Source organism: Emys orbicularis, chromosome 2, assembly GCF_028017835.1.
Source record: "Emys orbicularis isolate rEmyOrb1 chromosome 2, rEmyOrb1.hap1, whole genome shotgun sequence".
In the NCBI taxonomy this organism is placed as follows: domain Eukaryota; kingdom Metazoa; phylum Chordata; order Testudines; family Emydidae; genus Emys; species Emys orbicularis.
This window is the reverse complement of record NC_088684.1, coordinates 101,316,601-101,331,498: the sequence shown is the minus strand read 5'-3', so window position 1 is coordinate 101,331,498 and position 14,898 is coordinate 101,316,601. Positions and strand designations below refer to the sequence as shown.

Sequence of the window (14,898 nt, the reverse complement as noted above, 5' to 3'; positions counted from 1 at the left end):
TTGTATGCTTACATGAGCCTTCAGGCAAACTTTGAATTTGTAATGACTGCTCAAAAGTTCAGTTCTCTCCCTTCCTGCCATCATAAACCTACTACTAGTAAGCAGGAACCTTCATGGAGAAACTAGAAGAGACTTTTTTTCTGGAGAGGACAACTCTTCAGGGAAGGCTCCATGGCTCTCTTCCATCTTCCTCACACCAATAGTAGGACATCTTCAGTTAGGGAGAGTCTTCATTCCTCCCCAGGAAAACTATTAAAAGTAGAGCTAGTTGAAAAAAACCAAAAATTGTCATAAGGAATGCTTTTTTTAATTAAAATTTGAAATTTGGAAAATTTCACCCAGTTCTAATATAAGGTCTGGGCAAGGAGCAGCAGAAGGTAGTATCAGGCTTGATGGCAGTATCCAGCAACTTCCCTGTTGGAAACTGGTGCTACCAAAGTGCTTCCTGGTTATTTATATGAACCATACCTATGGTGGGGAATCTTTCAGAACAACACTAAATGAGATACTTTTGCTGGTTTTCTAAAAATGACAGCATAATTCTCTGACAACTATTAAGAATGGTTGTCATGCAAGCTACAATAAGGACAATCAAAATCTTATGCTTAATGGTGTCATAATGTGATCAACTGCACCAATAAGGAATGGATTTTCCCTCCGTGTACAGCACTGTATATTCAACGATATGCAAATATGAGTTTTAACATCTTTCAAGGGATCAGGTCTGCCACTAGCTACTGAGGAGGAAGCATGTTGGTCTGAATGGATGAATGGTCAAATCTTAAATTACCATGTAACTAAAAAGCCACAGAGTGCTATGTAGCAGCATCAGAAACTTAATGCCAGATCTGAGTCTTCATCCAAAGAAGAAGGGAATGGGTGGAGGTTTCAGTTTCTTTAGGTGAATTAGAAAAGGTTTTGGATGAAGTGCTTCACTCATCTCTGCTTTTAGATCCAAAATAGAAATACCCACGTCAAGTCATTGACATTTAATTATAAAATAGTAAGGGATAATTTTTCTAACCATACATGGGATTTTAGTTGGATGACTCCTTTTGTGTTTTTATTTTGTTTTACCAATACTCCATTCATCATTGTGGAAGTTTCTCTCTTAGGGTTAATCATGCTCTCTAAGAAATAGCATATATTCTTGCATATTTTAGGATGTCGCCTACTGCAAATGTGTAATAGTAGCTCATTTTCCAAAATGCATAGACTCATACCGTGTGCGAAGAGTAGAACTGAGATACTCCTGTTTTTAACCTAGGATAAGCTATGGTTTTTATAAAAGCGTTTTGAAGTATATATTTCATCGTTATTTAATAAAACTCAGAGATACTTAGACTGCAAGTAGATAGCAATGTAAATTTATTTATAGGATGTTTATTAAGAGGCTCTCAAGTTGAAATCATGATATGGTCTTTCAGTTCAACTGAAGATGATTTGAAACCCATAGACGCAGCTAGCCATCTCAAATATGCCAGGGCATACAATTTTTAATTTCCTGAGGGACACATTTCTTGTAGAGACTGGCAGCTTTCTTTGTCTTTTATTAACATCCTATTGAGATCTCTATATCTAAGTCCACCAGTGATGATAGTGATTGTAATAGCTCAAATGTAATGGCATCTCTACCTCAGAGACTATGGGCATACTGCCAGCAAAGGGCAATGCATCGACCAGTTGTGTACAAATTTCAAGTCAAAATTTACCCCCAGTTATCTCAGAGTGATATCCCAGTATTTCCCAACTCTTCCAAGACGAAATAACAGAGTTTTCCCAGAGATCTCTGTGCAGTAATTTTGGATAAATGTTGATTTCTAATGGTAACTACTGTACTCATCCCTATCACAAACATTCCCATTACAGCATTATGACTAGTACTTTAAAACATGTCAAAATATTTAAAATCTAAGAACAGCCTTATATTTACAATCTTACAAAAGATTCTTGAAAACACTGGCCCAGATTCTGCAAAACACTTGCACATGAGGAACTTTATGCCTGTTAACAATCCAATTGAACTCAATGGGATTACTCATGTATATCAAGATACTTCTTAAAAAAATACTTTTTTAAACTTCACCTTGTAGACTAGATAATTATATGATAACCACAACTAGTTATGTTCTTTCATTAGTATACTACTATAAAAAATATACTGGATAGATTAAATAGACAGAGTTCTAGTGAACAATGAAATCATAGTTACCATGTTCTACAAGATGTATAAAATAAATACTCTACAGCAATTACCCTCATTATGTAAAAATGTCTGGAGGACAGTTAAATGTACCTCTTCAGATTAAGCATTTCTAAACCTGAGCCATGCTTCATAATTAAAAAGTCGCTTAAGATGATGAATGTCCTAGTGGCTTTTAGTTCATTTTGTGTCGGGGGGAGGGGGCAGGGAGAGTGCGTACACACACACACAGGTGAGCTCAGAGATACATTTTTCAGTGAAATCCTTCTTTGGCCCAGTTTTGCAGCACGATAATGTCACTGCTGGCTTGTCATTGACTTAACACAAATTAGAACTCAGCACCATCATTGCTGGTCTTTTCCCTCACCACCAGCCCACATTGTCTACAACATATAATAAAAGGTGTAACTAAAGATTTATCCTGCCAATAAGATATAGTTATAGTTATAGGTCCCATGAAGATTACTGACACTGAACTACCAAATATGTACTGGCCTTGAACTTGGTAGATAACATACCAGTTTTGAAGCACATTCAAGTTGACAATAAATCAGTATCACAGTTCCAATAAAATTTAAAAAAAAAAAACGTAGAGGAATTTTTGTACAAAAATGTTCTCCTTCTGATTTAGCTATTCTCTGGTAATGGACCATAATGGTCTAGGCAGTACTTTTTGTTGAAATACATAAGCATTTCACTATAATTCTCTTTACTATAAGCTTATTTGATTTTAACTGCATTAAATTTTGTGATAATTTCTCTTTTTAAACATGTTTTCCCTTTCAAATAAGATCCACATAAAAATGTTTTAAGAACAACCTTACTCATTATGCATTATGCTTGCTTTCCTGATTTGCATGAGCACATGCTGAGCACTGCCTCCAAAACACCTTCATTTTGTGTATCATGTTGAAGATTAATACTTGTGGAGGATGTAAAGTAGCAGAGAATAAGCTACCGAAGTCCAGCATCACTGCATGGATTACAAAAGGTTTTCCTTTTCTCAGAACTGTCACAGTACTTGTCATCAAAAATACTTTGTTAAGAAGTTTGCTAAAAGAACAACTAACTTCTCAATGTTTACAGTATTTTAGCATTTTTTTCAATGTACCCTTTTGAACTTATTTCAATTTTCTGTTTTTGATGATAGTCATGCTGACAACTTTTTTTGGTCCATCGAACTCTGTAGTACAATTACATGAATTTACTTTTAATAAATTACCATCTTTGCATATATCAGTCAAACCATGAAGACTAAACACTTGCAAACAAAATGCATTATTAATTTAATTGTCACAGCCTATTTAGCTAACTTCTATTAGTATTTGCTAAAATAGGCAATGTATCAGAGGCCAAAATCTAATTCAAAACATAAAGAATAAACTGATTATATTGTCCTAGAGAAATTAAAATATAGCAAGCTTGCAAAATTATAGTCAAGGCATTAATGTTTTAAATAGGTAAGAAAACTACGTAACTTAATTTAGAGAACAGTTATGCCCAAAGTGATGGTTCAACATGCTGATGAAGAGTTTCTTTGGTTCCTAAAGCCATTAAAAGACATCACACTCCTTCATAAAGTGAGGGGAAATGTGGAAAGAGAAAGAGTGGTGTTTGGGCATTTACAGTACCAGATTATACTGCTTTAATCTTACCCATCACCAGCAAGGGACTGCTACTAGGAAATTATATAGCTGTTATAGTCCTGCCACTACTACTTGATGTTGCTGTACATTAAGAGGACATGCCAGATAAAACAGTATTATGAATAAGAAATATTCAAAGACAAAATAAGGGATTTTAAAAGAAGAGAGAATAAGTCACTCAAAAATCACTAGATTATGCTGGCCGGGGGAGGGGTAATAGCTGCAACACAGTATGCTACCAAATGGGACACTGGGGTTAGTGTCCTGAGCTTGGTTCTTTGCTCCCAGAGCAGCAAGGGCTTGGAGTGCTGTGAAAGCAGCTTGCTAAAGCCTGTGACAGGTGGGAACACATCATGTCACTCTCTTGCAACCCTACACTGGCTGATGGTTCAAAAAGCCTTTGAGGAATGTGGGAGAAGACGGGGGGAACCAGGAGCATGTAGGAGGGCTCCAGAAAAAAAATAACACTATTTTAGATTAAAGCATCCATTGTTTAAAGAATTCATTTGAGATGGTGAACACTAAAAATGTGCCTCTCAGGATCAGATAGTGTATTTGGAGATCTGATGTGTGCATATTTTATTGTACACATATTCACAAGGGTAATACAAGTTATTTCAATGCAGTATTTCTGATGAATAGGCAGTAAATACCCCTTTGTAGAAGGATATATTTGAATAGAGTGCTTCTCGTGACAACATAAACCACAAGAGCAAAATATTTTTCAGAATTCCACTGTGCCACCAAAAAAGATAACAAATATAAACTAACAGTTTTCATTTAACAATTTATACCAGTTATATCTGATTTGATGTAAATGTAATAATTTTTCTTCCATGCCTTATGCTATAGTCCAGAAAAAAATGGAAATCTGAATAATTTTGATGTAATAGTGCTATAACTAAAATTCTGCTTGAACAAAGCGTAAGAGAAAACTTTGCAAAAAGGCTTAAACACCAAAAGGGATAAAGTGTTAAAAATACACACTACCCATATATACAACATATGAGCATGCCAGAGGATGATCGGTTAGTTTAATACTCTATATTAAGGTCATTTGAAAAGTAACGTATGGTAAATTCATAGGGAAAAGGGCCTGATCTACTTCCATTTCTAGTGTCATTAATGGGAGCTGAATAAGGCCAAAGGAAAGTATTTTGATTGTACCATGGAATTTTTACTACCATACTGAAGCCACCATTTACTTTCCCTCTTCTGAAGAGGAACTCCTCTATCTGTATCTGAAGTTTTGAATGCTTTTCGGTTTAAAACACTTCTTTGATCATGAACAGGGTGCATAGGTAACGCTTGAAGAAGTAGCATGGCTCACAATCCTGCGACACTTACAAAAATAACTAATATTCTAATAAGAAAAAGAAGATTTTAGAGTTTAAAAATACAATAGAAGTAAATCAAAATGGCAGCTGCCAGGACAATAATTAGGACTTTGATAGTTCTATAATTAAAGTATGTCACAGCTATGAATTCTGTAACAAAAAAACATGATACTTAGGGCATCCTTAAAACATAAAATATCCTGGTGTTAGTTACCCATTTTCCCATGATTTTTCCAAAATTTGGATCTATATATGTCCAGTATAATGGAGTATGCTCTTTATTAAAGGTTTTTAAATATTAGCTAAATGGTATTACATACCTGAAAACAATTTTTGTAAAATAAATATTTGACATTCTTCATAATTTATTGTAAAAAAACTGAATAGTTAAAATATTGTTTGCCATGATACTTTTCTTTTTTAAATAAAAAGCCCCTAAAATATTAATTTTATATTGTTTATTATGGCAAAGATACAACTTTTCCATTTCTTGCCATGATAAAACATTTTACCTATTCCGGGATTCTGATCTCACTGCACTTTTACAGTGATGAATACTGTATGTATGGAACATCCACACTGGTGAATACTAAACATTATTTAACTGGATGATTTCAGTAAATGTTTTGTTTTGTTTTGGCAGTTTGTTTGGCGGTTCAATTTCAATTTGCCTAAAAAGTCATTAACTCTATGTAGTGGGATTAGCTATGATGCAATGAGGAGCAAAATCTGATATTTGATGACCTAGTAAACATAGTACTGTTTCAGTGATAAGATATTTTTAAAATATGAAGCATTCTAGGTACATTTTAAAAGAGAAAAATACATTTTTATAAACAAAACTTGTAAAAACTTATAAAAAACTTGAGTAAATGAACAAACATATAGAAATTAGAGATGGGCCAAAACCTAACACCAAATTCCTCTGGCCCTACCCTCAAAATTTTGAGAAGGTTGGGGGATTTTTGTCTCCAGATCCCACACTTATCTCTGTGGTTGTGACTCCAGTGAATCAACAAAACCTAATGGGGCCTATTTTTTGGTTTGAAAATGTAAAATATTTTATAAACTTATAAGCACCAAATCCAAACACAAAAATGGGTTGTGTGTAATTTTGGTTTTGTCTTTGGGAAGGCAAGACACAACTACTAAAGTTTTGCCCAATATGACTGCCTGGGCCATACTCTAATAAAAACAAAATTAGATCTAGCGCTCATTGGAGTCTATGGGAATGTTTCCATTGACTTCAGTGAGCATTTGATAAGACCCATGAAGTCCCCAGTCAGCAAACCATTTAAGTATGTCTTAATTCCCACTGAAGTCAGTGAGCTTTAAGCAAACGTTGAAAATTAAGCACTGCTTAAGTGCTTCACTGAATAAGGACCAGCCAGCCCCAAACCTATATTCCATATGCACACAACTCCAGCGGGAATTTTGGGTAGGCTAGGAATGCAGGATCATGCCTATATATTATATAAAATAAATGTATGTATATGGTATATTAATAGACTCCAAATCAGAGTAGTTAATACATCTTAAAAGATTTTTGCAGTATACATAAACACATTTGTGTAAACTAGCAAAATAGTGTACTTTACCTTTCTTTTGGTGTTCCAACTCCATGCTTGCCCAGTAAGTGAGTATTTAAGTGTTTTTTCATCACAAAGGCCACCCTAAAAAAAAAAAGATTAATTTTAATTGGCTTTTACCAAAATATTTGTAAAAATGGGTGGGGTTATTTTTTTAAACACATACTTAAGCATATTTTATTGAAGATGAAATCTAATCAGTTAACTGTTAGATCAAGATATCATAACCTACTTTTAAATTTGAAAGTCTATACCGTAATAACATAAATTTACAGATCTACATCAAATCTGGGGTTTTCTTACACAGATATACGATAAAACAATCATAAAAACAAATCACTTGTCAACATATGAAATAATTTTGTTCTTGATTCCCTCTGCAGTTTAAAAACACTTTATGTAATATACTGAAAAACAAATGTATTTTTTACCTATATAACATTCTCTAACCTTCTATTTATTTAACCTTAAAACCTGCAACCCTTCTTTTTGTGAGTAGTCCCATTGACTTCAGTAAGAATGCTGCATGAATAAGGAGAGCAGGATCAGGCCTTTAATCATTACTTGTGTTTGGTCAACCTTCAAAATATTAATTATTTAAGGAGATACATAGTGAAAAAAATAATAGCATTTGTAGTGCTAGGATTTCTTTTTGTGGCTATGGGGAGATAATGTTTGTGATTACATTGTGCACAGGAATTTTTCCCAAGTGGCACCAAGACATCATCAACAACAACAACAACAAATGTATTACCCGACATTATGCCTTATACCAAACACAAAGCAGTTCAATTACAGTAATTTAATTTTGGTGACATACGTAATGAAAAAGATAGGAGCCTATTGAGTAACATTCTTCCGGTGATAACACCATTAACATCAATTCAAGGATATCATGTGACTGCTTCAAACAATTTAGATATCAGACTGAAGCTTCAAACTAAAATGGTTCTCTTGATAAGCAAAAATTTTACTGCTGTAACTTTCAGTGTGAAAAAGGGCTTGCAAACATTTTTGTTAATTATGTATTACAGCTGTCCTTCATAAAGTTAATTACTAATAGCTGAAAGGCAATAGAATCTATTTGCATATGTACATGAAAGGCATGACATATGCAAAAATATGATTTTAATTAGCATTCTATGATATGAAGGGCTACAAATCAAACTGGCATGTTATAAGATTTTTAACATTAAACGCTGAATTCATCTGGACATGTTTGCACTAATGGACAATGCAAGGACTGTAAAACACTGTAGCATTATGGCATATATGAGCCACAAAAGCCAAGAAAGAGTACTTTTCCTTTACAAATATGTTAATGTATCTTCTCCATGTCTGATCTACTTTGGGCACTTTCACATTATTACAGAGAATCTCGTTTTTGTGAAGCCTTCAGGGTGTAAGAATATAATTCTGTCTTTTTAAAATGATAGTGACTTCATTATTTTTATAAGAAGACATTAAAAATACCAGGGACTCTCTTTTTTTTTTCCATATGGGATTAATAAGTATGGACACCACAATCTTTAGAAACCTGAATAATCTATCACACTATCATGATTATTACTATGCAATGTCATCAGAATTATTGTACATAAGGAAAATAATTGTACTGACATAAAATTCTGTGTTCCAACAGTACAAGACATTCCAAATTTACTACTGTTGTTTTTGGGCAGAAAGCAGAGTCATTTCGACATTGCTGTAAGTATATCTAACACATTTTAAATTAATAATATTCTTATTTTTAATCAGAAACCTCCATCCTCTCTCAATTTTCTAGAAGAAAAATAAAAGATACTAATGTTTGAGAGCTACACAATAATCAAAGTTGGGGGGAGCACAGTTTGTTATTTACATGGCAAAGTGTCATTATAGTATACTGAATGTAAAAATCTCAATCTCTTATGCAATATTTCCCTAGGAAACTTTTTCATCAGAATCTGGGCACTTGCGAGTTCCAAATGAAAAACAAAAATGTACTACTTTGCCCATTTCTGTAATGGAAATAGAGAAAAAGCTGCATGTGAAAATCAAACAGGCAAGGAAGAAGGGGGAAAAGGCCTTATTTCTAATGCTACATAATAACTGATCTCATGTGAACAGCTGAATATCTGCAATGCTCCAGGTCTGAGTAACCATTTTGCTGCTTTTCCATAGCCCAGACAAAATGGTAAAACAAAGATGAAAACTGCCACTGTAAGTGTTTCAGGAACTGCCATCAGGTTCCCCTTCAAATGTAATGCTAAAGGGCTGGATACTGAAAAGCTCAGTGCTTCCTGACATGTTGAGTGCTTCATGGGGAGCTAAGGGCATTCACCATACCTCAGGTAGTGTTCAACAGTTTGCAGGATCAGGCCTTAAATGATAATGTTGCCATTTTTAAAATAAATTAAATACATGAACAATAACTTTACACAACATAATAAATACAAAGACACTTACTTAAGGCAAAACATTATTTTTTCTAGAACTCAGCCTCTACGTCAAGATGACAATTCTGGGCTTCAGAAGTACAACAGCTATAGATTTTTGGGAAGACCCTAGGCTAAGGGGGAGGGGAGAGGGATAGCTCAGTAGTTTGCGCATTAGCCTACTAAACCCAGGGTTGTGAGTTCAATCCTAGAGAGGGCCACTTAGGGATCTGGGGCAAAAAAATCAGTACTCAGTCCTGCTAGTGAAGGCAGGGGGCTGGACTCAATGACCTTTCAGGGTCCCTTCCAGTTCTATGAGATAGGTATGTCTCCATATATTAAGTCCACTCTTATGGGAGGCAGTGTCACCAAAGCTCCAGCAATGTTACCAACTCTTGCAATGTTATTAATAGTCATGATATTTGGTAGTTTTCTCTAAATCCCAGCTTCTGGAACCATGTGATGACTTGAAAAACCTTGGCTTTCACTTTAAAAAAAAAAAAAAAAAAGGTGAATTTCTAGCCCTCATGGTTGAGGAGAGATTCTTGAAAATGTGAAACAGTCTCAAAAATCAGAAGTCCAATAAAAAAATCAGATTTATTGCTTTTTAAAATCTCACAACTTTGGGGGGCCTGCCCCATGATTTTTGAAGGATTTGGTTTGGCAATACTGCTAATGGTACCTGGGCCTACCAGTCAGCTGCTTGAGCAGAACCAACTCCTTTAAAGAGCAGCTGCATGGACCACTGGACTCAAGGAAAGGAAGCTCACCAGTCCAAGAGTGAGCATGGACTAAGCAAGAAATTAAGAGTAAGGGACTAATCACAGTGCTCACAAAACACTTTCTGTGGCATCTGTCTGGTCATGTGGAATTGGTGGCAAAACATTCCACAGACCATTCTCCCCCCGCCCCACAAAAAAAGTTCATTAGAAGGAATGAATTAAAGATGGCATGCAAGCTAGTCTGGCAGGCCTTCACATATGATCACATAGGAGCTATGCACCAGTAGAGTGATAGCACTATAGACCAGGCATGAATAATTTCCATTGCAAGTTAACACAAATATTATATATTTTTTAAAAACCCTCTTTAATAAAAGACTTGTGTGACACCGAGGGAGTGAAGTGAATTAAAGATTGACACAGATCATTTATACATGAAAGCTTAGATAGTTACAATTAATGCATAAATAGAAAGTATTAAAGTGTCAGGAAAGGAGTCGTGATCTATTATTCTACTTAAGGTATAAGTTAAATTTTAAAAAGTTATATCAATGACGTAATTTGATTTCTTAAGTATTATATATGTTGTAAAAAAGTTAGGAAATGTACTGCCACTTTACTTATCTTTTTATGATCAATGAAATATTGCTTTTGTTTTGATAAGACCAGAAGTGGATGGGATTTTTATACAATAGTTAGGCAATAGACTTGGCACCTTTCTAACTGCTGGTAGCTGGACGGCTGAGGCCCCACCCCTGCTCCACCTCTTCCCTCAAAGCCCAACCCCCTTCTCTGCCTCTTCCCCAGACCCTGCCCCTTTCTCTGCCTCTTCCCACAAGGCACCCCCATGCTCCACCTCTTGCCCCCAAGTTCCCTCCCTCACTATTCGCTCCTCCTCCCCTCCCCAGTCACTTGCTGGATTATCTCCACCTACCTCCCCCTGCCCATCTGGGCTCGCTCTGTTCCAGGGCTGGGACAGGACCTGCTGCAGCCCGACAAAGAGCCTGCATGCAGGTAGGAGGCAGCTCTGGCTGAGCAGGGACCGACATGGGTTAATGACCTGATTCCTCCCCTTGCCCCACAGTAAATGGACTTTTGGTGTCCGGTCAGTACATCACAACTGGACTTTCTGGTCAAAAACTGGGCACCTTGCAACCCTAAATGGCACAGAAGCCAAAACCCAGACTGTCCAGGTAAAAACCCAGATGGGTGGCAGTCCTACTAGGCAAGCTAATTTCATGTTTAATAATATTGTTACAAAAAATAAGATACTATGGATTTAAGTGTGGAAGTTAAAAACTACTGGGGGGGGGAGGGCTTAATTTATTTTTTTTATTTATTTATTACATAGAGTTCTCTTACATGAGAGCATAGAGCTGTGACATAAGAGTCTGTTAAGAAGATGTCCTCTGGCACTTTGCCTCCTCCACCCTTGGATGTGGAGACCAGTTAGATGGTCATATGTTGGGTGGAAGGAGCCAGGGCCTGACCCTGAGAGCACTAGTTCCAAAACTTTCACAGTGGTTTTCATGCTAGCTGCTGTGACAACTACTAAATGGAATTCAAATAGTCAAGTTTTACAAGGAAGATCATAACCCACAAGTATCTGACTCTGTTTAATAAAACGTGTTTCTATACATATAAATTTGTGCATGCAATTAGCTGCTGTGTGCACCAGAATAGAGTTTTGCACATATAAATCACTGCATGATCAAATTTTACAGATCTAATTTTGGTGAATCTTTGATTCTGAGTGCTTAATTCACTAAACTATGCAGAACACTGCTGCCAAAGGTCACAAATCTTGCCTCTGTGGCAGGATGGCCTATTCAGTAGGTCAATTTAAGGCAACACAGTTCAGAAATTTGTAAAACTGATTAGGAGGCAAAGGTTTTATACAAATAAGCTGTCTTTTTCCATGCAGCACAAGTCTAAAATCCTGGGAATTTCATGGCTGTTTGCTGACTTTGAAGGGTCCAGGCTGGATTGCCAACAACTCTCTTACAGGACTGTACACAAGGAACTCAATTTAAAAGTGAAATATCTGGCAGGGTTGAGTTTGTTGTGGAAGATATCCACTGATCTGAAAGGCTGCAGGCCTCCCGTGACAGAATGTCAGGTTCTAGATCCTTAGATGGAAAAGCCGGGCTTTTCTGCTGACTCACCTAGCAGTTGGGTCTTTATAACAGGATAGTTTGGCCCTTATGGGTATCTCTACATTGCATCGGGGACCAAGCCTCCCAGCCCTGGTCCACAGACTTATGCCAGCAGGGCTTGTAAGTAGCTGTGTAGACTTTGCTTTGACATTCAGTTGGGCCTGGAGCTCAGGTTCTCAAGCCTTGGGGCAGGGGGAGAGGCAGGAGACCCCAATATCTTAAGAGATCAAATGCGCACTGTCACCTACCCCCAATGCCCCTTAAAAAAACCAGTATGGCGACTCAATAAGACTAACTCTGGAAACTGTCAATGCTGTGCCTTATTTAGCCAGAGAGGATGCTATTAATTAACAAGTACTCACATTTCTCCCTCCCACCCTCTCCTCATCTCCCAGCAGCACTCCCACTCTTGGGACTGACAGAGACCAGAAAATTGTGAATGGGAGTACAGGCCCTTACAACTCTACAATAGAGCTATCCCTTCATTGGAGACTTATTATTATTGAATTAGGTCCAAAAAAGCAGAATTTTAGGAAACAGATTTTAAATGGATACATAATAATCAGCAAACTACAACCTTATCTTCTAGAAATCTCCCCTCCTATTTTTTCTGTTTTCTTTGTAAAGGTTCCTTGAATGAAGCTGGGTGCACGTGGGGAACAAGTTGAAAAGGAAAATTCTCGAAATATGGCAACATTGGAGCAATACTTCTCTGTATATCTTATGCCCTGGGTACACCTATGTGGCATATCTGTCACTGATCCTGGCCCCGTTTGAACATAATTATGGACACAGGATTGTCAATGTGCTGTTCAATGACCTAGATCAATCTACAGAATAATTTACTGTCTGTATCAGACAAATCATTATGGATGAGTTGCACACTATCAATCAATCAGCTCTGTTGTTCCTGCATATTCCTGTGTCTCTCATCCAAAGAGAGAGAACTGTCTCTCAACATGTTTCAATTGCTGACTTTCTATCACCAATCTGTGTTGCTCAAGATGTAAAAGAATTATTAGTTGCATGGCTATAAAGTGGTGGTGATAGGCAGGATTGTCTCCTTCCACCTCTTCTGGTATAGAGTCTTAAGCAGAGAAAAGGAGAGTGGAAAGCAAACATATCTCAATTGCTATGCATCAGCTGGTCTGTGAGTAAGAATTCCCTGAATGGTTTGCCCATTCAGCAACTGGTGATGGGAAGATATACAGAATCCAAATCCAGATAGTGATACCACTATCAAAGAAGAGAGCTACGCGGAATAAGCGGGAGCTTCTATACAAGGTAAAGGTTGGATACAAGGTAAAGGTGCCTAGCTAACTGGAACAGGGCTCCATTGTTCCTGGTACATAGAGACCAGTACTGAGGAAGCACATACTGCACCACCTAAAAGGAGGTAGAAAGCTGCTTGAGAAAGCTAAGAGCCCACGTCCCTTTTGAAATTGGGCTTAGCACCTATGCCCCTTAGACCCTTTTGAAAATGTTATGATGTGTCCCACAGTATCTAGAAGAGGTTGTACAATAAAACACTATTGTAGACTAGTATGCGAATGCAGATTTTGATCAGTGTCATGCATACGAAACATACTTTGGGCCATGTAAAAAACACCCACAGTAAACTTTGGGATGCACATCCATAAGAATGATAGAGCAGAGCCCAAAGCATTATCCATTTCATGGCATTATGATAAGCACCATCAGAAGGTCATGTCTGCTGTTTCAGGACACAACAGAGTACAATCTATTGTTGAAACCAAGGCAAACATTAGCCAGCTTAATGAGATTTACAACAAAATTTACTTTAAAATAAAAAAAAAAAAGTGGATCTTTCTTTCTTGTAACTATGACATCTAAAATGAATGATACAGAGTTTCAAGGTTTTATTTTTTTCCTTAGAATTTCACTGGAATTAGGAGAACTCTAATATTATTCACAGGAAAATATTATCTAATGAACAGGCTAACTAAAAATTAATGACCTGTGAAACAGGTCAGACAAAAAACAAACACAATGCAATCAATTTTAGGGAACATGTGCCTTTTAATTTTCCCCAAACACCTATGTTTGGCAATGAAACTGAAGGTCTTCATGCATCATTACTAAAAACAACAATCCACTTGAAGAAAATGTTGAACTCAATGGGCATTTCTTGCAATACAAAATAAAAATGTAATACATTATTTTATCTTATTTTTGTTCTTAAAGTTGAAAATCTCTGCAGAAGGTGACTTGATATGCAGAACATCTAAAGACCAATGTAAACATCCATGGATCTATTATGAATAGAATACATATCAAAAGTTGGGCTATGCTGGTAAGTTCAATTTTAATAAGTAGGAGCCTATTTACAGTACATTACTCACCTGCTTATTTTAGTTTTAAAAAAATAAACATCTCCCCACTTACTTTACTTGCTTAGTGAGCATGTTAAAAAGAGCTGAATAGTGGCAAAAATTTTGAAGTCAAAAGGTGTTCACTCTGTCAAGTATCCACTTTGCAAACATATGACAAAATTAGCACCATTACAAGATATGTTTGTTTCAATATTCAGAGGAGTTAATGAATGTTAAGTGATAACAGTAGGCAGCACAGCTATGTAATTACATTTCAAAACACACCTTACCAAATTACTTCTAAGCTAAAAGAATCACATGTTCTATTATTTTTCACTGGCTGTCAAACATCTGTATACTGTCACCTCTAACAGGTGTTTGGTAATCTAACAGCTGCACAAAGAACTAAAAAAAAAAATGCATTTTGTATCAGTGCTATCACCCTCCCAGTCTACCACAACACAGAACCTGTTTTCATAAATTGTGAAATGCAAC

General features: G+C 36.4%; 1 protein-coding gene across 1 annotated transcript in view; it reads right to left on the bottom strand.

Annotated features, from left to right (window-relative positions):
• The window catches only part of ZNF407 (zinc finger protein 407), a 445,265-nt gene that overhangs the window by 274,150 nt on the left and 156,217 nt on the right, over nucleotides 1-14,898 (bottom strand). Inside the window, exon 4 of the mRNA XM_065398752.1 lies at nucleotides 6,785-6,859. Within this exon, the coding sequence (XP_065254824.1) occupies nucleotides 6,785-6,859 (75 nt within the window). The remainder of the gene's footprint in view (nucleotides 1-6,784; nucleotides 6,860-14,898) is intronic.